The sequence below is a fragment of the Cervus canadensis genome, chromosome 29 (genome assembly GCF_019320065.1).
Source record: "Cervus canadensis isolate Bull #8, Minnesota chromosome 29, ASM1932006v1, whole genome shotgun sequence".
Lineage (NCBI taxonomy): Eukaryota > Metazoa > Chordata > Mammalia > Artiodactyla > Cervidae > Cervus > Cervus canadensis.
The window spans coordinates 27845971-27873441 of NC_057414.1; the positions used below are offsets into that span (position 1 = coordinate 27845971).

The window sequence follows — 27471 nt, forward strand, 5'->3', positions numbered from 1 at the left end:
GGTTCATATTACTTCATTCAATCCTGTATTTGTCTTTCTCTTTCTGACTTACTTTACTTAGTATGATAATCTCCATTTGCATCCATGTTGCTGCAAATGCATTGTTTTGTTCTTTTTTAATGACTGAGTAATATTCTACTGTATATATTCACCACATCTTCTTATTCATTCATCTGTTGGTGGACATTTGGTTTGCTTCCATGTCTTGGCTATTGTAAATAGTACTGCTGTGAATATTGGCGTGCATGTATCATTTTGAATTAGTTTTGTGCAGGACTGGGATCGCTGGATAATATGGTAATTCTATTTTTAGTTTTCTGAGGAACCTCCATACTGTTCTTCATAGTGGTTGCACCAACTTAAATCCCTACCAACAGTGTAGGAGGGTTCCCTTTATTCCACACCCTCTCAGCCTTTGTTATGTGTAGATTTTTTAATGATGGCCATTCTGATTGGTGTGGGGTGGTATCTCACTGTAGTTTTGACAATCCCTTCTTAAAAATCTTATGAACAGAGAGAAGCAAGGGTGTGAATAATCCAAAATGATGGACATTTCAAAACAATGAATAATCCGAAGTAACATTTATTTTCAACATTGGAATGCATTTTGGTATTCATGTTTGAATATGGATGTGTTTGATGTTCTGGGAATTTCTAATACTTAAAAAAAGCCACAAAAGAACCCAGTGATGAAGCTCCCTCTGGCTTCCTGCTCAGCTGGGTAGAGAACATCACCCTTCGTACTGGTCCACTCACCCTCCCCAGCCTGCTGTCACTATGGCTCACACTTTCTCCAGGAGAGGATGGAGATCTTAGCTAATTTTGCCTTTAAAGGACTTTCATTCCCTTTGGGCCTCATGCAAATAAGAAAAAAATAAGAAGCTGTGAAATGTTAACAGAGGACTTCATTAAGTAGTCTTGGTGATAGCATTTGCCAGGAATGGGGACAATTTGCTAGCAGACAATTGAGAGCTGACTATATATGCGTCCTAATTAAAATCGTAATTCTTCTTCTCATCGCGCTGGGATTCTGGGTCCTGTCTTCTGGCTGCTATAGGATATTAACCACAGCTAAGTCTTGCACATGCTTCACACATCACAAAGCTCTTCACATACCTTATTTTACTTAATCCACCCTCCTGACACTCTTTTGAGAAGGTTCTATCATCACCCTGATGTAGACACTTGAATGCCAAGGTTTAAAGCCATGACCAGCCAAGGTCTCACTGCAAGAGTGTGCCCCATGCCAGCCCTTTTCTGCATCACCTGACCTCTCCCATCACCACCTAACCGTGGCCCTGGCAGGGGCTCAGATTATTTACAACAAACCCTGAGAAGGCCGCAGCAAAGAAAACAAAATAAAGCTGAATTTTACTACTGCCCCTTATTTTTGTTTTGAGTGTTTGAAGTGGAGATGTGGGTAAAGGAGAGATTTTGCGCTGGAAGCACTTTGAGAGGAAGGCAAGGGAGTGTGCGTGTTAACGGGAGTCCCAGATGGGCTGAGGCTGGGTCACTGAGCCCAGGCGTCACAGCAGGTGAGCTGGGGCCAGGGGGATAGGACTGGCAGGTGCAGGGCTCCCTGGAAGCAGCAGCCTCAAGTCCAGGGGAGCTATTTTCACGGCAACAATGTTGAGGAATGGAGAGAATCATTTCCACTTTATGGATTAGGAAACAGAAGCTCAGAGAGGTTAAGAGACCCACCCAAGGTCACAGCGTGTGCTGGAGGCTGGTGTTTGAACCATCTGACTCCAGTTCTGGACTTTGGTTGACAGTCTCCGGTAAGCACAGACCATGACTGAGCTATATAGTTTCCTCTTCAGAAAGCAGAGGCTGACAACTGTTTTTCCCAGCTGTGCTCCCAAAATGCACAGGAAGCTGATGGGACACCTAGTTCTTACTGCTGGACACAAGCCCCATCTCACCTGCAGATCACAATCAACCAGAGACACCTCTGATCCTGCCGGGCACTCCTGGACCTGAGATCATCTCCGTAAACGACCATTTAGGGCAAAAGTCATCCACAGCCAGGCAGAGGCACCGCCCGCCCTGCCCTGCTGCCTCCTTGTCCAGAAGCCTTTTTACAAAGGCTGACTCCCTGGAATGGCTTTCTTAGCTCAGTCCGGGGCTGTGAGAAAAATGATTTCCATTCCCTGCACGGCCGGAGCCTTGGGCCTTTGCCACAGCCACTGTGATGGGGAGCATCTCCTCTGCTGTAAAGGCAACCCAAGGAGGGCCAGCTGGTACCCAGTTATGCCCTTCCACTGGGCACGGGATGGGGGACCGTGAATGGGAGTCTTCGGGGAGCCCACCCCCATCCCGGGACATCTCTGTTTCCAGTCTGGAGTGCCACCAGAGGTCCAGACGGCTCCTCTAATAGAAAAGTTGCTCACGACTTCACTGGAGGGAACAGAGCAGCTTTCAAGCCTCCTCCCTGAAACGCAACAATATCTGGTACCACTTGGCGTCTTGGGGAGAGAATTCATGTCCATAATTAGTTACTGTATATCACCGTTAGTACTCTGCTCAGGATTTACTGGGCAAACACCGTTTAACTGCACAATAACTACAGTCCTTGCTGCTTATTGGGTAATTTACTAAGGCTGGGAGGATGGGGCGGGAGGGACTCTGAATAGGAGGTATTGTAACCCCTTGAATCAAACTTTATGAGTTTGGGATTGGCAGAGAGGAGGCAGCTGGTAGCCAGCTCTCGTTGCTTTGTTTTGCAGAGTTGGCTGACAGACTGCTTCCTTCCCTTTCTTTATTGCAGGAGAGGTCTGGGGACTCAGATCTGGGGCTGCCCGGGGCTGCCTGGGGCTACAGAAGGCTTCTGGTAGAGAGGGTCTTTGGATGAAGACAAAGAAACTCAGCGGGAAGCCAGCAGCAGGAACCGGGCTTGGTGTCCTAGGGGCTCCATCCAGTCCTTCCATTTATCCCCTCCATCAGGCCTCTTTCTGTAGCTGGGCCAGTGGGTGGGTGGTGGGTGGGGCTACAGGGAATTGGCCTTGGCTGGCAGCATTGTGGTAATCTGAAACCCTCTCCTCTCTCACAAGTGCCATGTTGCTGGGGAGAAGCCATTCCTGGACGCCTCCCAGCCTCAATCTGCTTGAGCAAAGTCTGTCTTTGTTTGGCCCTAAACTCCCCTAACCTATTTAGACCACAGAGAAGGGGAAGAGACACAATAATGAAAAACGCAACGTGCAACATTGCCTTACGCAATCTAATAAATTACTCGGTACCCGGCTGCCAGCTCAAACTAAGCCCAATATTGCCTGCAGTAATTATTTGGATCAAATGCAGTTTATCTGCTTCATATTTGTGCTTCTGTGCTCAGTGGTAACTTATAAATGTCATCGTGGTGTTTATTCGTTATAATGAAACTTAATGGCATCAGAGGCCAGGAGAAGAGCTGGTGGGGCGGCAGGTTTAAAACAATCTCTTCCATCTCTGAAGAAGGGATGAACCAAGATAACACGGAACTGCCCCGCAGGGAAGAGGTCTGTAGGGATGGTAGTGTGCTCATGCTGTGGGATGGACGGAAAGAGCCAGGAGCTTCCTCTAGAGGCGTCCATCAGGAGGTGGAGAAGACTTGGCTGGGTTTAACCCTGGCACTGCCCCCGTCTGTCCTTGCTTCATCTCCTGAGGACATTTATGGGGGGAAGGTATTCAGTCTTGACAGCACTCGATGGCTGGCCAGATAAGAGATGGAGGCTGTCTAGGGTCTTGGGAGGCAACGATCTTGATGGATGGGGATAGAAATTAGAATCTCAAGGGCAGACTGTGCAATCTCTTAAAGGAGGTTTGGAAGAAGGCAGTGGGGGAGGGTGGAAAACAAAAGAAGGGTATCCTGGAGGGCCAAGAGAGGATGACCAGACAGGTAGAGGGGGCACAAGGCATGAACAGAATAGGGAGGAGCTGGCGGGGTGGAGGAAGCGTGCCCACCAGCTCTGCATAAGTAGGGACAAAGATGTACCATCGGTGTAGAATGAAGGGTCTTGGCTTCATACAACCCTGGACTCTGCCATCAACTAGCTGTATCGCTTTGGGCAAGTTATTTATCTTTCCCGAGTTTTATTTTCTCCTGTGGAAGATGGGAGTAATAACAGACACCTCTCAGGATTGCGGTGATGATTATACGAGGTGATGTGTATAAAGCGATGGACGCAGCATTTGGCACTCTGTGGCCGTGGCAGTGATTGGCACGTGCTAGGTGTTCCATGGCGGTCTGCTGAGTGAAAACACGAATATGACACTTCCCACCTGTGTGCATTGCAAAGCCGTCTTCCAAACAACAGGGCTTGGACTGGAACCTTGCAGCCATGCAAGGCTGGTCTTATCATGCCTTTTTACAGTGTGGAAGCAGAGGCCCAGGGTGGTGACAGTCACTTGCTCAAGGCTACCCAGCTGGTATATGGAGTGGGCGCTGGCTCTCCTGCCTCCCAGGACAGGGGTCCCTGGGCCAGTATGTGCTGGACAGCTCCCCATCTGGGTGGAGGCCTGAGCTCTTCTTTCCAACTGGCTGCCCTGCTCCTCCGAGTCAGTCACGGGCCTGGAGCTGTGCTGACATCCCAACTGAACGTGGAGGCAGAGGCAGGCGGGGGTGTCTCTGTCCATTTCTTCTTAATACTACCTTTGGTGTTCACTCATGAAATATTCATTCTGTCCCCTCAGTGACACGCTCATACAAGGCTCCCAACGTCATAAATATGGGTGAAAATGATTAGTCATTGTTATTTCTCCCACTAGCCAGTCCCCTCCCGCAGTATGTCTCCTGTTTTGGTCTGAGCACAAGTGGGGCTGAATTGAGGGTGTTAACCTAGAACACTAATAATAGTGCCTTGCGTTTTATGGTTTGTCATGCAAAGCATCAGTACAACCATTGTGCGTGTTTTATCATGGCAACAAATTCACGGAGGAAAGAGGGTGAGTTTACCCATTTTACAGATGAGAAATCATAGGTCAAGAGACATCAAGGTCAAAATAAAGGTCACATGACTAATCAGGAGCCAAACTTATTACTGAAGAAAACATTAATAATAATAACTATTATTTTTGGACTCCTAATGAAATATTCTCTGGGAAGCTGAGTGTGTTTGCTTTATGTGAATAAACCATATTTCATGTAAATAAATAATAGCATCATTTACTTTATGGTTTGTAAAGAGTTTTCATTCCTGTTGTTTTACTGGTCCTCATGAAGTAAAAGTGAAAGTTAGTCACACAGTTGTGTCCGATTCTTTGAGATCCCATGGATTGCAGCCCACCAGGCTCCTCTGTCCATGGAATGTTTCAGGCTAGAATACTGGAGTGGGTTGCCGTTTCATTCTCCAGGGGATATTCCCAACCCAGGGATCAAACCCAGGTCTCCTGCATCACAGGCAGGTTCTTTACAAACTGAGCCACTAGGGAAGCCCTGTGGTCCTCATGAGGCAGGCTTAATTTATTCTCATTTGACAAAGCTCACACAATGAGTCAGTGGCAGAGCTGGCCTTAAACCATCATGTCCCAAAGTGGATTCCAAGGAATCCTAGTCCTAAAACATGCTCTATGGAAAATGTTTTGTGGTCAAGTAAGTTTGGGGAACTCAAATTTGGCCTTGGAGTACAGAATGAAGGAGGGCAAAGGCTAATAGAGTTCTGCCAAGAGAATGCACTGGTCATAGCAAACATCCTCTTCCAACAACACAAGAGAAGACTCTACACATGGACATCACCAGATGGTCAACACTGAAATCAGATTGATTATATTCTTTGCAGCCAAAGATGGAGAAGCTCTATACAGTCAGCAAAAACAAGACCAGGAGCTGACTATGGCTCAGATCATGAACTCCTTATTGACAAATTCAGACTGAAACTGAAGAAAGTGGAGAAAACCACTAGACCATTCAGGTATAACCTAAATCAAATCCTTTATGACTATACAGTGGAAGTGAGAAATAGATTTAAAGAACTAGATCTGATAGACAGAGTGCCTGATGAACTATGGATGGAGGTTCGTGACATTGTACAGGAGACAGGAATCAAGACCATCCCCCAAAAAAAGAAATGCAAAAGAGCAAAATGGCTGTCTGAGGAGGCCTTATAAATAGCTGTGAAAAGAAGAGAAGCAAAAAGCAAAGGAGAAAAGGAAAGATATACCCATTTGAATGCAGAGTTCCAAAGAATAGCTAGGAGAGATAAGAAAGCCTTCCTCAGCGATCCATGCAAAGAAATAGAGGAAAACAACAGAATGGGAAAGACTAGAGATCTCTTCAAAAAAATTAGAGATACCAAGGGAACATTTCATGCAAAGGTGGGCTCAATAAAGGACAGAAATGGTAGGGACCTAACAGAAGCAGAAGATATTAAGAAGAGGTGGCAAGAATACACAGAACTGTACAAAAAAGATCTTCATGACCCAGATAATCATGATAGTGTGATCACTCACCTAGAGCCAGACATCCTGGAATGTGAAGTCAAGTGGGCCTTAGGAAGCATCCCTACAGACAAAGCTAGTGGAGGTGATGGAATTCCAATTGAGTTATTTCAAATCCTGAAAGATGATGCTGTGAAAGTGCTGCACTCAATGTGCCAGCAAATTTGGAAAACTCAGCAGTTGCCACAGGGCTGGAAAAGGTCAGTTTTCATTTCAATCCCAAAGAAAGGTAATGCCAAAGAATGCTCAAACTACTGCACAATTGCACTCATCTCACATGCTAGTAAAGTGATGCTCAAAACTCTCCTAGCCAGGCTTCAACAGTATATGAACTGTGAACTTCCAGATGTTTAAGCTGGTTTTAGAAAAGGCAGAGGAACCAGAGATCAAATTGCCAACATCCTCTGGATCATTGAAAAAGCAAGCAAGTTCCAGAAAAACATCTATTTCTGCTTTATTGACTATGTCAAAGCCTTTGACTATGTGGATCCCAATAAACTGTGGAAAATTCTGAAAGAGTTTTGGGAACTTAAGTTTCTGGAACTTATGGGAATACCAGACCACCTGACTTGTCTCTTGAGAAACCTGTATGCAGGTCAGGAAGCAACAGTTAGAACTGGACATGGAACAACAGACTGGTTCCAAATAGGAAAAGGAGTACGTCAAGGCTGTATATTGTCACCCTGCTTATTTAACTTACATGCAGAGTACATCATGAGAAATGCTGGGCTGGAGGAAGCACAAGCTGGAATCAAGATAGCCAGGAGAAATATCAATAACCTCAGATATGCAGATGACACCACCCTTGTGGCAGAAAGTGAAGAAGAACTAAAGATGACAGTGAAAGAGGAGAGTGAAAAAATTGGCTTAAAGCTCAACATTCAGAAAACTAAGATCATGGCATCTGGTCCCATCACTTCATGGCAAATAGATGGGGAAACAGTGGAAACAGTGGCTGACTTTATTTTTCTGGGCTCCATAATCACTGCAGATGGTGATTGCAGCCATGAGATTAAAAGATGCTTACTCTTTGGAAGGAAAGTTATGATCAACCTAGACAGCATATTAAAAAGCAGAGACATTACTTTGCCAACAAAGTTCTGTCTAATCAAGGCTATGGTTTTTCCAGTAGTCATGTATGGATGTGAGAGTTGGACTATAAAGAAAGCTGAGCACCCAAGAATGGATGGTTTTGAACTGTGGTGTTGGAGGAGACTCTTGAGAGTCCCTTGGACTGCAAGGAGATCCAACCAGTCCATCCTAAAGGAAATCAATCCTGAATATTCATTGGAAGGACTGATGTTTAAGCTGAAACTCCAATACTTTGGCCACCTGATGCGAAGAGCTGACTCATTTGAAAAGACCCTGATGCTGGGAAAGATTGAAGGCAGGAGGAGAAAGGGACAACAGAGGATGAGATGGCTGGATGGCATCACCAACTCGATGGGCATGAGTTTGGGTAAACTCCAGGAGTTGGTGATGGACAGGGAGGTCTGACGTGCTGCGGTTCACGGGGTTGCAAAGAGTCAGACGCGACTGAGTGACTGAACTGAACTGAATTGAACTCAGAACCATAGCCCTCTTTGGGGGATTCTCCACACCCTTTGGCCACTTACAGGCTCTGGGAGTTTCTGTAGGAGAGACTTGTTTAGTTAGGGTTCACCCGGCTTCTCTCCACTTTATTTGGCCATGCATCCCGTATTTCACAGAACACCTATCAATGTGTGACAGAAATGCTGCTCCAGCGGTGTGTCTGTGTGATCCCTCTTCAGCCATATTTTCCGAGGCAATGAGGTTTGCAGCAGGGTTGGGAGGGCAGCAGGGAGGTGAGAACAGGGCAGAAAGAATGCTTGTAGAGCCCGTTGGAATGGAAGCCGTCCCCCCACCCCTCCGCCTGCCTCTTCTCTTTGCTCTACTCATAGGACTGTGAGTTCCAGATCATTCATTCAGTGTTGGGTGTAGGCAGTCCAGCTTACATCTGGGGTGGGATCAGAGGGGTTTCTTGACTGCCTGAGTGGGGGTCCATGGACAGCGCAATGTGGGGAGATATGAGAGAGGGCAGTCTATGGCCATGCGGAGAAATCCACATAGATATATACAGCAGGCTCTTGGTCATGTCTGCCCTTGAAGGTGATGGAGGAAGTCACTCCCTGCCATCTCTCAAATACACAGAGCTCCCCGAGGCAGAGTGGGAGTAAGAAGTCCAGGGTTTGGAACTTATGGCTGCTGGGGGGAAGGATGGGGGTAAGGGATGGTTAGGGATTTGGGGATGGACATGTACACTCTGCTGTATTTAAATTGGATAACCAAGGTCCTATTGCAGAGCACAGGGAACTCTGCTCAAAGTTTCGTGGCAGCCTGGACGGGACGGGAGTTTGGGGGAGAGTGGATTCATGTACATGTATGGCTGAGTCCCTCTGCTGTCCACCTGGAACTATCACAACATTGTTTGCTAATCAGCTATGCCTGCTAAGTCACCATAGTCGTGGCCAACTCTTTGCGACCCTATGGTCTGCAGCCTGCCAGGCTCCTCTGTCCATGGGATTCTCCAGGCAAGAATACCGGAGTGGGTTGCCATTTCCTCCTTCAGAGGATCTTCCTGACCCAGGGATCAAATCCGTGTCTCTTATGTCTTCTGCATAAGAACCTTTGGCAGGCAGATTCTTTACTCCAATAGAAAATAAAAAGTTAAAAAAAAAAAACAAACACAAAAATAAAAAAAAACCAGGGTTTGAACTTTAGCTGTGTGCTTTTGGTAGATGCCTTAATCTCTCTGAGCCACACTCACTTCATCTTCAAAATGGAGGTCACATCACCTACCCTGTGATGGCATGAGAATGAAGTGATGTCCTATTTGCCCCCCCAGCACCAGAACTAGCAGGCTAGCTCCCTCTCACCTCTCCCACTCTCCCCAAGTTCCCCCAGTATTCAGGACAAACGGCTTCTCCCACGTCTAAGCAGCAGGAGCATCTCCCCTGCCCCCTCCAGCTCTCCCATCACCCTGCCTTCTGCTAGTTCACTAAAAGCCTGTCTCCCCACTGGACTCAAAACTCCCTGGGGGCTGCAGTCATCTCTGCCAATGCCCCGCCTGTCTCCCTCAGGCCAACTCCCAACCGCCAGCATCTACCACCCTTCTTCTGAGGTCTTTCTCTTCATCTGCAAAGGCCACTCGACAGGAGTGCGGGGGAGCGAACACCCCGACCTGAGCAGCCCTCAACCAGTTATTATGACAAGAGTGCTGTATAGACACCCCGATCTTTGGGTGACCTGACTGTGAGGCGTGGCTTCTGCATCACTTCCCAGAGCCTCCCACTGGGATGAGGCTTCTGCTGCCCCCCTATTTAGGGCCCGATAGTACTCCCAGAGGGGGACACCTTCCCTTTCTCATGCCAATGCCCTACCATCTTTTTGGCGCTTCCTGCACCTCTTGGACGAGTTCGTGCTTAGCATCTGCTTCTGGGGGAACCCAAGCTAAGACAAGGGCATCCTCCATGGGTTCTGCTTCACCACGTCCTCCCCACCCCACTCCACCCCAGCACCAGGCACCTGGTGGGTGCCTGAAAGAGAAATTTCTGACTCAGACACACAGGAGCCGGGAGCGCCAGCACTTGGAGTGCATGTTGTACCTCGGGCTGGCTGAGTGGGGCGCCCGAGGACCCCAGGGCAGGAGGGCTGCTCTTTCCATAGTTCTGGAAGGTCCCATCCTCTCTGCAGCTGCCCTACCTGACTCCCTGGTCAAACCTTGGTGGGTGCAGAGGACCCGTGGCCCAGCCAGCATCCTTCCTCGACGAGAGCACGGCTTGGTGTTGCGTTTTGAGACCCTTTCCCGAGTAATGGTTGAGAAGTACCTCTCTTGTACTAAGAACAGTGGTTATTCCCGGTGTGTTTGACTCTGAGGTTGGGGGGAGTACCTCTTCACTCTATTTATCCCACAGTCTGTACACAGTTACTGAAACTGTCACCGTGTCCTATATTCCACAGGCCATTATGTGTATTTCAAACCATTATATAAATGGACTTGATTTGGTACTTCTGAATGTCATTAAACTCCTCCCATACCAGTAACAACACAGTTACCATAGAAACAAATACATTTGAGAAGGGAAGGCATAGGGAAGAAAGCAGATGGATTGGGGGGGGGGGTGGGAAACGCACCCACCGATGACTATTTCCAGAACGCAGGGCCCGGCCGTGTGACACGGCCACTCCGAGGAGATGGGGTGAGCGCCTCCAGGTTTTTATTGACTCTCCTTTGATAAAAGGTCTGGATAATTCATCTCAGCCTGAACCTGCTCATTCCGGTACATAGCTCTAAAACTTTACGGCACCGCAGGCCATTAAGCACTCTCATTTATTCAGACTCTCCCACCCTGGGGAGGGACGTAGAGACAGGGGTGTTGCATTCAGCGATGAAAGCTCTGAGGCTGGCTGAGGCTGGCTGGCTGGGGAAGGGGAGGCGGACAGAGGAAGGGGGAGCTTGCCTGGGCAGAGCTGACATAGGGTGAGACCCCGGGATTTTGGCCAGTGGCTGCTAACTATCACTTGGTCATTGTCCTCAGTGTGGTGAGAATGACAAAACTGTAGACTCTTGGGGCTGAAGGGGTGTTTTCTATTGGAAACTCCATTAGGAGAGCCTAGCTGAGGAGCTACCCCTGGCCTTGGCAGGTAGTGAGTTTCCTGCCTTTGGAGGGATCCAAGTGTAGGTTGCAATGGCCTCTGATAATAAAGTTTGCTCCCAGGGCGCAGCTCAGATACCACTTTCTTCAGGAGGCTGTCGTGGCCCTGCTCACTTGGCCTGCAGTTTGACCGGTTTCCTCTTCTCTGTTCCCAAGGCCCTGCACACAGCTGGTTGCAGCCAGTGAGACACCGGGTTGTGATGGCGGTGCTGTCCTTTGGGACAGGGACGATGTCTTTACGTGCCAGGGGCCAGGCACAGTGCTGGGCACACAGGCTCTCAGCTGGTGAGCGAGTGAGCGCACGGCAGCGCAACATTCACAAGTATTTACATACATTGGTGCTGGCCGGGGCTATTGAGCCATCAGGAGAGAGTGAGGACTAGATAACCTTGGGTCCCTTCTGGCCTCAAGAATCTTTGATGGTATGGTTCTAAACCTGCTCTGATTATGCCTAAATTTCACTGTCTCCCAAGCCACAGTGCTTAACCCTTAAGCCTACTAACCATAAGGCTGAAAAGAAAAAAGCAAAACAAAAACAACCACAAAATCACCTTGACATGAAATATGTCTAAGCTCCCCCAGTGGCGGGCAGAGTTCCTGAGGTCGGAAGCTGTGTCCAGCCCCTGGAGCTCCTGTGCCCAACACAGTACTGGGCTCACCCGGGTGTGTTTCACGTCCGTGTCAAAGAACCTACTTCCTTTCCTTTCCTCCAGAGGTTCTTGCTTCTTGTTTCTTTCAAAACACTGCCCCCAAACCCATTTTCAGCAGACGGACATCCCTGTAGGACCCGCTCAATCGGTCACACCCACACCTCAAGGACTCAGCACAGTGAGATGGGGAAGTGGCTGGACTGAGGCTCAGAAGTCTGGCTTCAATCCTTTGCTGTGTTGCTTGCCAGCTACGCTGCTCCGGGCAAGCCCATCACTTTCCTGGGTCTCAGCTTCCCCTTCTCCAGGTGATCTCTGATGTTTCTTCTAGGAGTCTGTGATTGTCCAGCCGCCTGGTTCCAGCAGCTTGGGAGCCACGGCCCAGGGGCAGAGAAGATCATTGTGCTTGCTCTTCTTTCAATGTCTACTATGTGCAAACACGGTGCCAGGCTCCCGGGAGGTGATGGAAAACTAGCAGAACTTAAAGACTGAGAGCGGAAATAGGTCTGAGCTAAATAACTGCTAAATGAACTTCTGGGTACAGACTTAGCTAAGCCCTTGAAAGGAAAGGAATATAAGAGCATGGAACACAGGAAGTTGGTCTAAACTAGGGAGGGGTGGGTCTGAGGAGGCTTCACTGCAGAAGCAATATTTCAGCTGAGATCTGAAAGACTAGCAGGAGCCGCTATGGGAAGGGTCTGGGGATGGGGTGGTGGCATGTGTGGCCCGTATCCCAAGAGGAGAGACCAGTGTAGGCAAAGGCTCTATGGCAGATGGGAGCATGTTGTGTTGGAGAAGCAGAAAGAAGGCTGATGTGACTGAAGTTTTACAGTGTTACGGGGGCAAGGTGGAGCCAAAAGGGTCAGTAGGAACCAGATCCTGTAGGGTCTTATAAAACATGCCGAGGATTCGGCTATTTTTCCTAATGGTGATAGAAAGCCACTGGAATATTTTCAAGAGCAATGCGCCATTTTCAGATTTGCATTTTGAAATACTGCTCTGGCTGAAGTGTGAAAAATGAACTGGGAGGGAAGAGGCTGGGCTTGATGGACCCAGAAGCCAGTTAGGAGAGTGATGATGCAGCCCAGGTTGGGGAGGGTGTGATGGGTGAGGGCAGTGGCCGTCAGATGGACAGAGGTGGATGGGTTTGAGAGATATTCAGGAGGCAACATTTCTAGGTCTTGGTGAGAACTGGAGAGAGCAGCGAGGGAAAAGAAGTCTGAGAAGGAGCTCGGCAGGGTCTGTGGTCGAGGTGGCCCCCAGCTTGCTTTAAGCCAAGCAGGTCTCCTGGTAGGAATGGTGGCTGGAGAAACAGGCCTGGGATAAAGCTCCAAAATCCACCGTCCGATCGAGGCAGGAGAACAGAAATGGACAACCCATGTTCCAAGGCGCCGAGCAAATTAAATAACAATCATAAAGCACCCTGGAAATCTGAGTTTCGCCATAAATAATAAACAGGGACGTTATACAAATAATCGGCTTTGCAGCCCAGTAGAAGAAAACACATCAGCAAGAAAAATGAAATAAGAGAAAATGCACCCCCAAAGCCCCAACTAACAAAATGACAGTATTAGCCAGCACCCCGGGGGCTCTGGCAGGCAGTGAAGAGACTGTCTCAGGAAAATGACTGTGGGCCCCGGCGCTAGTAGTAAAGAACCTGCCTGTCAGTGCAGAAGATATGAGACGTGAGATTGATCCCTGGGTTGGGAAGATCCCTTGGAGGAGGGCATGGCAACCCACTCCAGTGTTCTTGCCTAGAGAATCCCCATGGACAGAGGGGCCTGGCGGGCTACAGTCCATGGGGTCACAGGAGTCAGACGCGACTTAGAGATGAAACCACCACCGCAGGGAGGATGAAAGCAGCAGTGCTGGGAGTCATACCTGCTTCCCGTAACTGGGTGAGAAGCAGAGGGTGCCTGTGCTTCTGAAGGTCCCGGACTCTGCCCCCTACCACATGTGCAGCCCAGGTAGATGGGAGCTTCACGGCAGGTCCACCTTGGTCTCAAAGGGGCACCCTGGCAGGGAGGCCAGGGCTGCACTGCCTCCCCTCTCCTCCTTCAAACGTCCTTTTCCTCATTCCCCCACCCTTCCCCCTCATCTCCCACTGCTAGAGTCTATGGCCCGGTAGCCTCTTCTGGTTCTGGAGAAAGACAGGGTCTTCCCTGGCCTGTGTCCCCCTGACTTTCCTGACTTTCTCGCACACCAGGCTGACAGTCTCCTGTGCTCTGCATTATGTTCTCCCGCCCCTTCCACCTTCTCTCTATTTTCAAGCCAAAGCCTTAGGGGCATCCCCTCTGACTGTGGCCTCAGCCCCTTCTTTCTGCCTTCTAAAAGCACTGGACTGGATGTCAGCAGACCTGGGTTGTGGTCCTGCCTCTACCAGGAACTTCCTACTGGCCCTGGGCCTCCCTGGGAGGGTGGGCTGTACTGTAAGTTACTGGGGTGGTTCGAGGTTCTAACACAGAGGAGGACTGGGCTTTCTGAGAGGCAGGCAGAGCCCCTCATCTGACACCACGGGGGAGCTTCCTATTCTGCCCGTGGATAGGATTCACCCTGGGCGAGCAATGTGCATGGAGCTGGAGAGTGGTTCTGGGCTCTCCAGGAGAAGTGGGTCATGGCAGAAGGATGGGAAGAAGAAAGGGAATGGTGTGTGTGTGTGTGTGTGTGTGAGTGATGTGAGAGCAATTCCCCCTGCAGCTCTGACGGGAAATACCTGCCTAGCGATGCCCTAGATGAGAAGATGGTCCATCAGTAGGAGGGGTGAGGAAGGAGGGCAGGTGGCTGCAGGACAGACACATCCCTGGCCGCCTCACCTCCTAGCCCTCCTCTCCGCTGATGTGTGTGGATCCTGGCCTCCTAAGAGGGACTGTAGTGCTGGCCTCGGAGGAGAGACAGAAAGGTAAGTCATAGGGAATTGCTGGGGACGTGAAGACTGGTGCTCTATGCCAGAGTGTTCTGTCTACTGAGCTCCTTCTCCGGATTCACCTTACACCCGTGGATAGCTTTCTGTATTCCTGCATTGCCACTCATGGCACTAATTGTTTTTGTTGTTTAGTTGCTCAGTCGTGTCTGACTCTTTGCGATCCCATGGACTGTAGCCTGCCAGGCTCCTCTGTCCATGGGATTTCCCAGACAAGGATACTGGAGTGGGTTGCCATTTGCTTCTAAACGGGATCTTCCTGACCCAGGGATCAAACTCATGTCTCCTGCATTGGCAGGCAGATTCTTTACCACTGAGCAACCTGGGAAGCCCACAAACTAATTGCCTAATTTCAAAATGGTTAGTCTCTAATGTGTGAGACACTGGGCTAAAGTCCAGGGACTGGCAAGGAAAGGAGGGAGCAGGATCCTTGCCTTTCTGAAGCTAACTCTTAGGTGGGACAATATAATAAATGATCATCGATTAGGGTAAGTACGACCAAGTAAATAGGCTGGTTGTCACAATGGAGCACAATGGTGGTGGGGGGAATCTCACTTAGGCAAGGTGGTCCGGCAGGGTCTCTGTGAAGGTGACAGGAACCCTGAGATGCAATTGTGTGTTTTTTATCTGGAGCTCGAGAGGGCAGGGACTATATCTTATTTACTTTTTTTTCCTTGGCCACACTGCCTGGCCTGTGGGATCTTAGTTCTCAGACCAGGGATTGCAGCCATGCCCCCTGCAGTGGAAGCACAGAGTCTTAACCACGGGACCACCAGGGAAATCTTGTCTTCCTTACTTTTGAAGCTCCGGAGCTTAGAACAGTGGCTGGCACTTATTATGAAAAATTGGTATTATTTTTATGGTGCGTATTCACTGACTGTTTGATGAATAAATAAATGATCTCCTTCCAGCAGTTCCTACTTAAAGTACCATGTACTTAATCACATGAAGACAATTATGTCAAACAAACGTGACAGTCTCATGCCTAGTCTGTCTTTATTTGCTCCTTTCTTGTCGGCCTTTCATTGATTTTTGTCCATATTGCCACTCGATGCCTCAGATGTGTTGAGCACAAACAGGAAAGAACACACACACACTCAGACACACACATTTTACCGACCACTTCCATTCCTGCAAATGCTGCAGATTCTACCCGGGAAGCTATTACATGCTCCCAAATAGAGCAAACCTCTCATTAACTATCACATGCCCCCTTAAACGATCTTTGAATAGTGTTTTCTTTTTTATTGCTTTGTGTAGTTTAACGGCACCAATTGTGATTACTCTAGCTTATGATAAACCCCAGATCTATAAAGCTCCTGTTCATTCATTATTTTTCTCTTGCTCCTTCTCAAGCTGTTATTTTTTTTGGGGGGGATGTAGCAAGGAGGGGAGACTGGAGGGAAAATAAAATAAAAAGATACAAAAATTAACAAGGAAACAAATGAAATAGGGGACCACTTCTTCCTGGGTGACAGACACTCTATTAGATACTGTTAAACAGAACAAATATGCCTCAATGCAGCACAAGTAGGTCTTGCATATTTATTCTAAATGGCAAATATAATGATCACCATCTTATCTTTCATGGAAGAAGCAGCTAATTGTTCCAATATCTCACTAATTTCAACATCTGGGAGAAAAAAATTATAATTTTTTTCAAGCTATTGTACCAAGTGTTCAATTTATAGCAAGGTGTGTAGGGCAGTGTGGACAGAGATGTCTGCTTCTTGATCTATGTCATAGCTACTATTCCAGTTCAATTATTAATATGTGGAAGTTATAATCATTTTGAGTATTGGTACAAGATAATTATAAACCATAAAACAGCTCCCCATGCTTGCTGATGCTTCTTTGTTATGTGCAGACGTGTTGGGGTTTGAGCATGTGAGCTTTCAAAAGAGAAAAAAATGTGTAATATGGCACTTGGGGTAGCTAGACTGGCTGGAGTGGGAGCAGAGAGACATCTGCCTCCTTTCCAGGCCCCTCCCTCTTCCCCTCCTCATGCGTCTCACCCCTCCGGGGCCAAAGCCCACCCACCTCCAGCATCTCCCCTTCGGCCCCACCAACACACCCACCTCCTATCCTGTCTCCTCTTTGTTAGCTGAGATTTGTAACTCCTCATACAGGGTGGTTTAACTTTCTTGCCACCCCCTCATCTCCTTGTTTACACAGAAGCAGCTTCAGCTACTGTGTGTGGGCATGAATGTGCACTGGGGCATTGGGGAGAGGCGAGAACCACAGGCAGTGAGGAAGGCAGAGATGGGGGGCAAGCTGTTCTGTTACTTCCTGGCCATCGCTGATGCCTCTGTTGCCTTCTGCTTGATTCTCAGTTCATCTTTACTAGGGGGAAGGTATAGATTGGGCTAAAGCACCTAGAATCGCTCATTCCCAGCCAAGTGGATTACAATCCGTTGAAAGGAATAACCCATTTTTATGGCTTGTGTGTGTTTGAAAAGGGGTTCAAAGAGAAGGGGCATTGTTTCAGCATCTTGCTTTTTTTAACAAGAAAAAACTATTTAAAATGCCACCTGGAAGATAGTGAAAGACAGAGGAGCCTGGACTGCTGCAGTCCATGGGGTCACACAGAGTCAGACACAACCGAGCAACCGAACAACAAAAAGGATTTCCCTGGTGGCCCAGTGGCTAAGAATCCATCTTCCAATGCAGGGGACATGGATTCCACACCTGTTTGGGGAACTAAGATCCCACATGGACACTAGAGAAGCCCACTGGCCACAACCAGAGATCCCGTCTGTGTCAACAAAGGTCCTGTGTGCTGAAGCCAAGACCTGACCCAGCCAAACTAAAGACATAAAGACCTGTTAAAATGCCATCTTATGACCAGTGCAAGGTCGATGCATGAAGCAAGGCACTCAAAGCCGGTGCTCTGGGACAACCCAGAGGGATGGGGTGGGGAGGGAGGTGGGAGGGGTGCTTAGGATGGGGAGACATAGGTGCACCCGTGGCTGATTCATGTCAATGTATGGCAAAAACTACCACAGTATTGTAAAGTAATTATCTTCCAATTAAAATAAATTAATTTAAAAAATGCTGTTTAGCTTAGTTGTTGCACAAAAGTAAGGCTAAAAGTAGCTTTACTAAGTAGCTAAGCAGTAGCCATTCTTAGAAGTAATCAGATCCTAGTCTTGCTCCCAAGTCCTCTTCTAGTCCCCCCAACTTTCTTCCTTCTTTCTTTACTTGAACAATGTCTAAGGAGCTATTAAGGATGCACTTGCTTTTCTTACCATTTTCCTAAGCTCTGGTTCAGGGCATTACCACTATACCTTTCTTTGCAGCAAATGTATTTAAACTTCTTTTTAGGAAGACAGGCTTCCCAGGTGGTGCTAGGGGTAAAGGACCCACCTACCAATGCAGGAGACATAAGACATGTGGGTTTGATCCCTGGGTTGGGAAAATCCCCTGGAGGAGGGCATGGCAACCCACTGCAGTATTCTTGCCTGGAGAATCCCACGGACAGAGGAGCCTGGCAGGCTACAGTCCACGGGGTCCCACAGAGTCAGACACCACTGAAGAGGCTTAGCATGCATGCATGCATGCACATAAGAAGAGACACCAGAGCATTCTCTCTCTCTCTCTACCATGGGATGACTCAGTGAGAAGGTTGCTGTTTGCATACCACAGAGAGAGCTGTCACCAGAACCTGACCATGCTGGCACTTTGATCTTGGATTTCCAGTCTCTAGAACTGCGAGAATATAAATTTCTGTGTTTAAGCCATTCAGTCTGTGGTATTTTGTTATGGCAGCCTGAACCACTTATGAAAAGTGGGAGGAGTCAAATCATGTTCATCATCCTTTGTGATATGATTCTTTACAGGCCTCAAGATCTGGAGTCAGTATCCTTCTACTGGGGTCAGACACTTGGAACTTGAGCTTTCAAATCCATCCCAGCTCCTGACTTTTTTGGTTCCCCCATTCCCTGGGAGCCTTATTTCAGCTTCTCTAATGAGCATTGCCAGCGAGCAAATGTGTCTATTCAGCACCACGGACAGAGCCATGCTGTCAGTTCCCACAAATTAGAAGTTACTGCCTTGCACTCTCAAGAAGGTGGTGGTGGGAAGGGACGGCTGGGCTGAGAGAAGAGTCAGGAAGGAAGACTGTCTGGCAGGATGCAGAAAATGCAGCCTCAATCCTGGCTGTGCTCAGCCATGGGGCTCGTACAAATAAGGAGGAACTTGTTGATGCTGTTGCCTTCTTATAGAGGCAGGCAGTGAAACCGGGGAGGTGATACTCTTTGTGTTTAATTGCACTGTCCCAACTGTTGTCAAACTGTTACCATGATGGGTCCTGGCAACAAAGCTCTAGCTGGTGAGGCATTAGCTAGAGCACTCTGGGGAGCACGCGGGAGTGTGGGTATCATGGTCTAGAAGCTGGGAAGAGAGCCAGCTGAGGAGCTTAGGAAGAGGGCACTGGAGCTATGCTGCAGTCTAAGTTTGGGGCTAGAGATGGTACAGGTGCGCTGTCTTTTCTATGCCTGGAATGGGAATGAGGCTACAGGGGGCACTGGGCCTTGGGAAGGGAGGGGCCCGGCTCATGGCAATCTGGGCTGGTGAGAAGCCAGGGCTTCATTTGTCTGACTTTAATGAATAAATGGCATCCCCAGCCATTGTTTATCTACTTTTGAATCCTGACAAACAATCTGTGGCATCTGATGGAGAGGGTTATTAGCTGCACGGAGACAGATGGCTGGGGATGAGGGGATTGGCTCTTTATTACAGTGGGCCCAGAAGTGACAGCCCTCCTCTCATGTCCCAGTCTCCACATCAATGCCAAGACCTTCTCCACCCCGCCACCTCCTGCCTTCTGTGGCCCAGTCAAGCATCCGAAGAAAGACCCAGTACTAGAGGAAGACAGAATGGCCTGTGAGTAAGAGGGAGAGGTAGGGCTGAAGGAGTTGGAAAAGAGGGCAGGTTTTTGAGTGGAAGTCCTCTGAGAATAAAGAGCTCTGCCTTATTCTTCTTTAGTATCCTCCCAAGTGCCCTGTGAGGTGCCGTTAATTTCAATTAGCATTCAAGAAATATGAACGTTAAGGAGAAAGGCCGTCAGGTCTGGATTAGAAAAGATAATAGAAGCAGATTTAGTTGAGCCAGGTGGGTAGGTGAGGGACAAAGGAAAGGGGAGAGACAGGAAGAGAAGGAGGGGACCTAAGGGGAGGAAGGAAGAGAGCGTAGGAAAAAAATGCTCATGAACCAGTACACAGTGTTTCTTCCCCATGTTACTATCCAAACGGCTTCATGGAAACCAGCCTCATCGGTCTGCTGTCCTTTCTGAGAAGCCCCAGGGTCTTTCTCCTGCTGCCACAGCTGTAGGCAGAGCTTCCTCCCTCCCCATCACCCTGAGAAGGCAGGCTCCCACTGACCTTCATTCATTCTCCGGAACTTGTCCTTGGCCATGTAGCCCAGCACCAGACAGCATCCTCTTTTCTGGAGGCCCAGCTCTGGAAGGAAAGCAAAAGTGGGTGAGCTTGGAATGGGTCAGGGGTCAGTGAAGGTCCTTTTGCAAGAGATATGAAGCTTGTTGCTCTTATAAAAGGGCTACTTATTCAACAAACATTTAGAAAGCACTTGGTCCAGGCATGATTTTTTTTTTCAAAACTTTCATCAGGTTTATTTCTAGGATTTTCATAATTTTAAGATGTTGCAAATGTGATTTGTATTTATTTATCGGTGTATAGTTACTTTACAAAGTTCTGTTAGTTCTGCTGTGTAGCAAAGTAAATCAGTTATACGTATACATATATCCTCTCTCTCTCTTTTTTTTCTTTTTTTCGGATTTCCTTGCCATTTAGGTCACTACAGAGCATCGAGCAGAATTCTCTGTGGTATAGAGTTGGTTCTCATTAGTTATCTGTTTTATACAGTCCAGGCACAACTTAAGGCCAATAATTTGCTTATTTGATCTTCACAACTCCACTATGATATACTCTATGATATACCACTATTATCCCCATTTTTATATTATATCCGCATTTATGTGCATATCAGGTAGGTGGTCTTAGATGAAAGAGCTGGTAGGGGGCAGAACCAAGAGTTTGAACAGAGGCAGCCTGACGGCAGAGTCCACAGTCATAACCTTTACTCTCTAGGTTAATGAGTCCCCAGGCTTGAAAGGGGTATGCCCAGATTACATCGGGACCATGGTGAAGCCAGAGGAGAGGCAGAGTCCAGCCAGTGGTGTCCAGGATGGAACAGCACGACCAGACACAGTGGAGGATTTAGGGGGAGACACAGGGGCCAAGGGGCTTCCCAGGTGGCACTCGTGATAAAGAACATTCCTGCCAAAGCAAGAGGCATGAGAGAGGCAGGTTCAATCCCTGGGTCGGGAAGATCCCGTGGAGGAGGGCATGGCAACCCACTCCAGTATTCTTGTCTGGAGAATCCCATGGACAGAGGAGCCTGGCGGGCTACATTCCATGGGGACTGCAAAGAGTCAGACATGACCGAATGACTGAGCGCACACACACACCCATCTGTCCTTTACTCCTGATTTGCCATCAGCACTTGTGGGTTCTGAAACAGGTTTCTCTTTGGATTCCCCACAGCCTCTGCATGAGGGAGGCAGGTCAGTTATTACTGTTCACACTATGCAGATGAGAAAACTGAAGTTAAAAAATGTTAAATGTCTTCCCATGATTCTTGCAGCCTCCCCACCCCCACCTCTTTGCTTTAAGGTCATACAGATGTGGCAGCTGCCATGAACTGGGAAAACGGATAAGGGGTGTGATTTCCAGAGGCAGGGATGGCGCTGCAACTTCTCCCAGGCTCTGTCAGCCTCCCGGATGCCTGGCTGCTCCCTCCATCGGTCTCTTAGAGAAGGAGGGGGCCACGGAGGGATACGTCACAGCATCTTCTTCCCCGACCCTTGGTGATACTCTGAGCCCCGGCTGGTCGGCATCTAGGCTGCCAGAGCGTAGAGAGGCTGGGCTCCTTCTCCTCCAGCCCTCACCCCACCTCCTGTGGTCCAGGCCCAGCCTCTGGGAGCAGCAGAATGAAAGGGCCGGAGAGACAGAGATAAGTCAAGCTCAGGGGCTCCCGCCCCAGAGGAAAACAAAGCGTGGTATGTGGTGGCAGAATGCCATGGCCCAGGGAGGTCGCGGGCTTTGATCTCTTGATTCTTTAAAGGGGTTTATTGACTATCAGTAAAGAGCAGAGCAGCAGATCTGAGCATGCCTTTTCCAAAGGCACTCACTTCTCTTCCTTTCTCTCCACGCTCGCTCGTCTGAAGGCACAGCCAAAACGCCCTCACTTCAAACAGCCTTACATCTCAGGCGCCCAAATTGACGATGTTAAGTTCCCTCATCCAAGGCCTCGGCCCTTTCTTCAGGGGCTCCTGCTCTGTCGAAAGCCATGCGGATCAAAGCCCCTTTGATGTTTACTTACTATATTTGTGGATCCTTTCTAACAACCACCTTCAAGAGGCAGGAATGCAGCCTTCCAGGAGGAGGGGCTGCGGAAGCTCTAGCTGTGAGGTGGCTCTGAGCCCCAGCAAACAACAGCTTCTAGCCCGGGACCCTATTGAAACCTCAAGATGCTGACGACAGGCAGTTAACCAGCCCGTTATAATTGCATGCGTATTGTTCATCATGAGAATGACACAATTGCTGATGATTCCTATTATATTTTCCACTGACTTCCTATGCTCATCTGAAGCACATCAGCAGCAGCTCCTAATGAGAAAGGGAGCTTGGGTTTGGGTGCTTGCATTGAGCCCAGGAACAAACTCTGGCAGAAGAGTGCGGGCAGAAGACTCTGGGTGAATTTCAGCCACTGCTCCTGCAGGGCTTCCTGGGCCATCCCCTCACCTCTCAGGGAAATGGAGGGGCATGGTCCTCCTACAGACGTAGAGACTGTGGATCACCTGCTGACTTTGAGCTGACCGTCTCTGCCACCCCAACCCACCCTGCCCTATGTCTCGTAATGTGCCACCAAGGGTATTGCCCACTGAAAGAGTCTGTGTATACACACGGTTATTACAAGTAAGACTCTCATGGACCATGTTTGATTTTTGCAAATGAGCAGGAAAAGACTTTTTTTTTAATTATAAAAAAACCTGATTAATAAAAGAAATGGAGGCTGAAGCAATTTCTCAATGTATTTGGTTCATTTAATTTGACACGTGTGGGTTAGTCTTAATTATTTAGGCATCTACATTACAAGGCACTAATAAGCACACCGCAGAAATTTATTAAGTGAGAGAGGGCTCTCTGATTAAGTCTTTACTGAAAAGTGGGGAGAAGCCACTGGGATCTTTGCAAGAACAAGCAGGTTGGGGGATTAACTATGTGAGAATGAGCTGGCTATCCATATATGAAAACAGGATATTCTTGGGAGAGATTTGCAGAGCTAAATTAGAGGTCATTGGTGCTACATGAAGAAGCAGGTCAGGGCCAAGGTGTGATTCCAGGAGAATCTGGAAACACAGGTGTGGTCAAAGTGACCAGAGAGAACTGTGCAGGGAGCAGGAACCAACGGCTTCTGATTGGGAAAATGCCAACAAGCCAGATCAGCCAGGCTACTAGTGGAGAGATGACGGAACGTGATAGGAGAGGCATCGTTCACACTGTGAGCTGGGTCAGCCACCAGACGACCAACTTCTTCGTCAGGTGGTGTGGGACCGATGGTGGAGTCAGATCCCAGATGCCCATTTTATTTATTTATTTTTAAGACTTGTTTGTTTTTGATGTGGATCATTTTAAAAGTCTTTGTTGAATTTGTTATGATATTGCTTCTGTTTTATGTTTTGGTTTCTTGGCCTCATCTATATGGGATCTTAGTCCCCCCAACCAGGGATCGAACCCACATTCCCTGCATCAGAAGGTGAAGTCTTAAGCACTGGACCACCAGGGAAGTCCTCTAGATGTATGTTTTAAAACAGCAAGATGTTGGGGTCTTCTCCATGTAGACTTTGGGGCTGCAGCTCTCGGCTACTAATCAGTAGCAGAACCACCAGATGCACTGAAAGAGCCCACGGAAAGAGGCTGATGTGAATGGAGCCATCCTGGCTTGAAGGGCAGTTCAGAACAAAGAAGGCCAGGGTCACCTGCCTCTGGAGGTTCGGAGCGTGCTGTCTCAGGAGAACAAAGAGTTAGGAGACACTGCTACACAGGGAGGGGCTTCCCTGGTGCCTCAGCAGTAAAGAATCCGCCTGCAATGCAGGAGCCGCAGGAGACACGGGTTCGATCCCTGGGTCAGGAAGAGCACCCCCCGGAGGAGGGCATGGCAATCGGCTCCAGTAGTCTTGCCTGGAGAATCCCATGGACAGAGGAGTCTGGCGGGCTACACTCCAAGGGGTTGCAAAGAGCTGGACACGACTAAAGTGACTTAGACGGATGTTCCCTACACAATGAAGCACTGCCTGAGAAGGCGTATGTTTCTTAGCGAGAATGCCAGGTTGCACCCCAAGGACTCCCAGCCTTTAGGCTGTGAGCCACAAAAGGGTGGGGATAGTGTCTTTTTAGGCTCAGGGTCCGTGGTTTGAAGCACAGTGCCTGGCACATGGCAAGTGATCAGGAAAAGTCTGATTTAATGAAAGAGATGACTGAGAAATAATGGGTAATGACCAGTACTCTCTGACCCAGGCCAGAGAGAAGTCAGATGGGCTTGACCGAGGCACAATGGATTAGGTCAGGTGAGGACGGCCTGGAGTGAATGAACGCTGTAACTCATCAGAACAGGAGTCTGGGAAATGTGCAGTTTCCTCTCGGGAGGTATAAAACAGGATGGCTTCATAAAAGGAATGGTTTTCCTTCAGTTTCTGAGGGTGAGGATGGGACTTTTTCTAGCCTGAGGATTCCTTTATTCTTCCTAGTAATCATGATATTGCGGAGATATTATTTCACATTTGTGGGATACTTATTTTTTCACGATACTGTTATATTCACTGTCTTATTGGGTGTTCACAGGAGCTCCATGAGGCAGGCAAGGCAGAAGTGATTTCCTCCATTTTGGTTTCAGAAACAGGCTCAGAGAAGTAAAATGACAATTCAAAATGCACAGTCTAGCCTGGCCGGTGCTCACGCTGGAACCCAGGTCTGATTTCTGACTTAATTCCTAGGGTGGGTCCCCTGATCCCAGGGCCAGCCAATGCTATGAATCAAGACAGACACTGAGGGACTTCTCTGGTGGTGCAGTGGTAAAGAATCCACCTTCCGATGCAGGGGACATGGGTTTGATCCCTGGTGAGGGAACTAGGTTCCCACATGCCTCAGGGCCACTAAATCTGCCACTAAACAACTGCTGAATCCACACGCCTCAATGAAAGATCATACATTCCAAGAGCCTGCATGATACAGCTAAGAGCCGACATGGCCAAATAAATAAAATAAACAAATATTTTTAAAAAGACAGACATAGAAGTGGCAGCAGAGATCAGTGGTCCTGTGGAATCATGAGGTGAACTGGGTTCCCCTAAACTTGATGCTGAAGTCCTGACTGCAGTATCTCAGTGAAAGTGAAAGATGCTCAGTTGTGTCCGACTCCTTGTAATCCTGTGGACTATATAATCCATGGAATTCTCCAGGCCAGAATACTGGAATGGGTAGCCTTTCTCTTCTCCAGGGGATCCTCCTAACCCAGGGATCGAACCCAGGTTTCCCGTATTGCAGGCAGATTCTTTACCATCTGAGCCACCAGGGAAGCCCAAGAATATTGGAGTGGGTAGCCTGCCCCTTCTCCAGCAGATCTTCTGGGCCCAGGAATCAAACCGGGGTCTCCTACATTGCAGGCGGCTTCTTTACCAGCTGAGCTATCCGGAAGCCCACAGCATCTCAGAATGTGTCTTTATTTGGAGGTAGAGACTTGACCAAGGTAATCAAGTTAAAATAATCATTCAGTTCAGTTCAGTTTAGTTGCTCAGTCGTGTCCGACTCTTTGCGACCCCGTGAATTGTAGCACGCCAGGCCTCCCTGTCCATCACCAACTCCAGGAGTAGGGGGACTCTAATCCAATATGGGGCTTCTCAGGTAGAGCAGTGGTAAAGACCCAACTGTCAATCAAGAGATACAGGTTGTATCCCTGGGTTGGAAAGATCCCCTGGGAAAGGAAATGACAACTTACTTCAGTATTCTTGCCTGAAAAATCCCATGGACAGAGGAGCCTGGCGAGTTATAGTCCATGGCTTTGCAAGAGTCAGACGCAACTGAGTGACTGAGCATGCATGCATGCAATCCAATATGACTGGTGTCCTCATAAACAGGGGAAATTTGGGACAGATACACACCTGGGGCAATGCCATATGAACATGGAGAAGGCTGTTGATAAGTCACAAAGGGAGGCCTAGAACAGAGCCTTTCCTCAGGCCCCTTGGAAGGAACCAAGCCCGCCAGCATCTTTTGTGGACTCCTGGCCTCCAGAACAGGTGGTGGTGGTGGTTTAGTCGCTAAGTCGTGTCCAACTCTTGCGACCCATGGACTGTAGCCTGTCAGCCTCCTCTGTCCATGGGATTTTCCAGGCAAGAACACTGGAGTGGATTGCCATTTCCTTCTCCAGGGGATCTTCCTGACCCAGGAATCAAACCCAGGTCTCCTGCATTGCAGGCAGATTCTTTACCAACTGAGCTATGTGGGAAGCCCTCCAGAACTGGTAGGCAATACCTTTTTTGATGTTTAAGTCATCCAGTTTGTGGCCCTGTGTCACAGCAGTCCTAGCAAGCTAATGTAGACAGGAAGAGTGGAGGAACCGGTTCTTCTCTGCGGCCTGGTATTTTCGTTGATCAAGACTCTTTGACCCCCGTCTCTTAGTCATGGGGGACTCAGTGGGCAGTATCACATAACCACTCAGAAGGCTCCTGAGAGGCACCAGCCGACTAGAGGGCAGTCAGAGAGGCTGCTAAGATGGGACAGCGGGGGTGGCAAGCTCAAGAGATGATGGGAAAGCGGGAAGGTGGGGGGGCGGCGGAAGAGAGGGCTGGCTATGTGTCTTCTGAATTTTTATTTATTTATTTAGTTAGTTATTTCTGGCCGTGCTGGGTCCTCGCTGCTGCTCGGGCTTTTCTCTAGTTGCAGGGAGCAGGGGCTACTCTCGAGTTGTGGCCCATGGGCTTCTCATTGTGGTGGCTCCTCTTGTTTCAGAGCATGGGCTCTAGGGAGCACAGGCTTCAGCAGTTGCGGTTCCTGGGCTCTAGAGCGTGGGTTCAATAGTTGTGGTGCCTGGGCTTAGTTGCTCTGAGGTACGTGGGATCTTCCGGGACCAGGGATTGAATGCATGTGTCCTGCATTAGCAGGTGGATCCTTCACCTCTGAACTACCAGGAAAGCCACTAGCTGTGTGTCTTGATGTCAACCCAGAATGCCTTGAGCATTCCTGCTCTCAGTGTGTGGATGACATTGGCCCAAAGAGTGCTTGCTTAGCGCCCCAGCCAGAAACAAATGGGCTGTGAAGTAATCGCAGATAGAGCTGGTGACAGTGGACAGGTACCGGGTCCTGCTCTCTCACTTGAGGCTATTTGAGGCATTTGGAAGCCCACCTGTTCCCACCCTGCCCAGTCCCAGTGGTTCAGGGATGCTTGCTGAGAACTATCCTTTTATGTTCGTTGTTGTTCAGTTGCTAAGTTGTGTCCAACTCTTTGTGACCCCATGGACTGCAGCATGCCAGGCTTCCCTGTCCTTCACCATCTCCCGGAGTTTGCTCAAACTCAGGTCCATTAAGTGGGTTATGCCATCCAATCTCAACTTCTGTCATCCCTTTATCCTCCTGCCCTCAGTCTTTCCCAGCATTGGCATCCACTTATTACCTGAAGCTATTAGATGGAGCATGTCCCTAGGAGCCTACTGAACATGAAATAGAGTGTGGTGGGCAAG

At 48.6% G+C, this 27471-nt stretch overlaps 1 protein-coding gene across 3 annotated transcripts in view; it reads right to left on the minus strand.

The window, feature by feature from the left end:
- Nucleotides 1-27471, minus strand: part of KIRREL3 (kirre like nephrin family adhesion molecule 3) — a 598271-nt gene that overhangs the window by 107308 nt on the left and 463492 nt on the right. For all 3 annotated transcript variants that reach the window (XM_043452394.1, XM_043452393.1, XM_043452395.1), the window contains one exon: nucleotides 20036-20113. In XM_043452394.1, the coding sequence (XP_043308329.1) occupies nucleotides 20036-20113 (78 nt within the window). The remainder of the gene's footprint in view (nucleotides 1-20035; nucleotides 20114-27471) is intronic.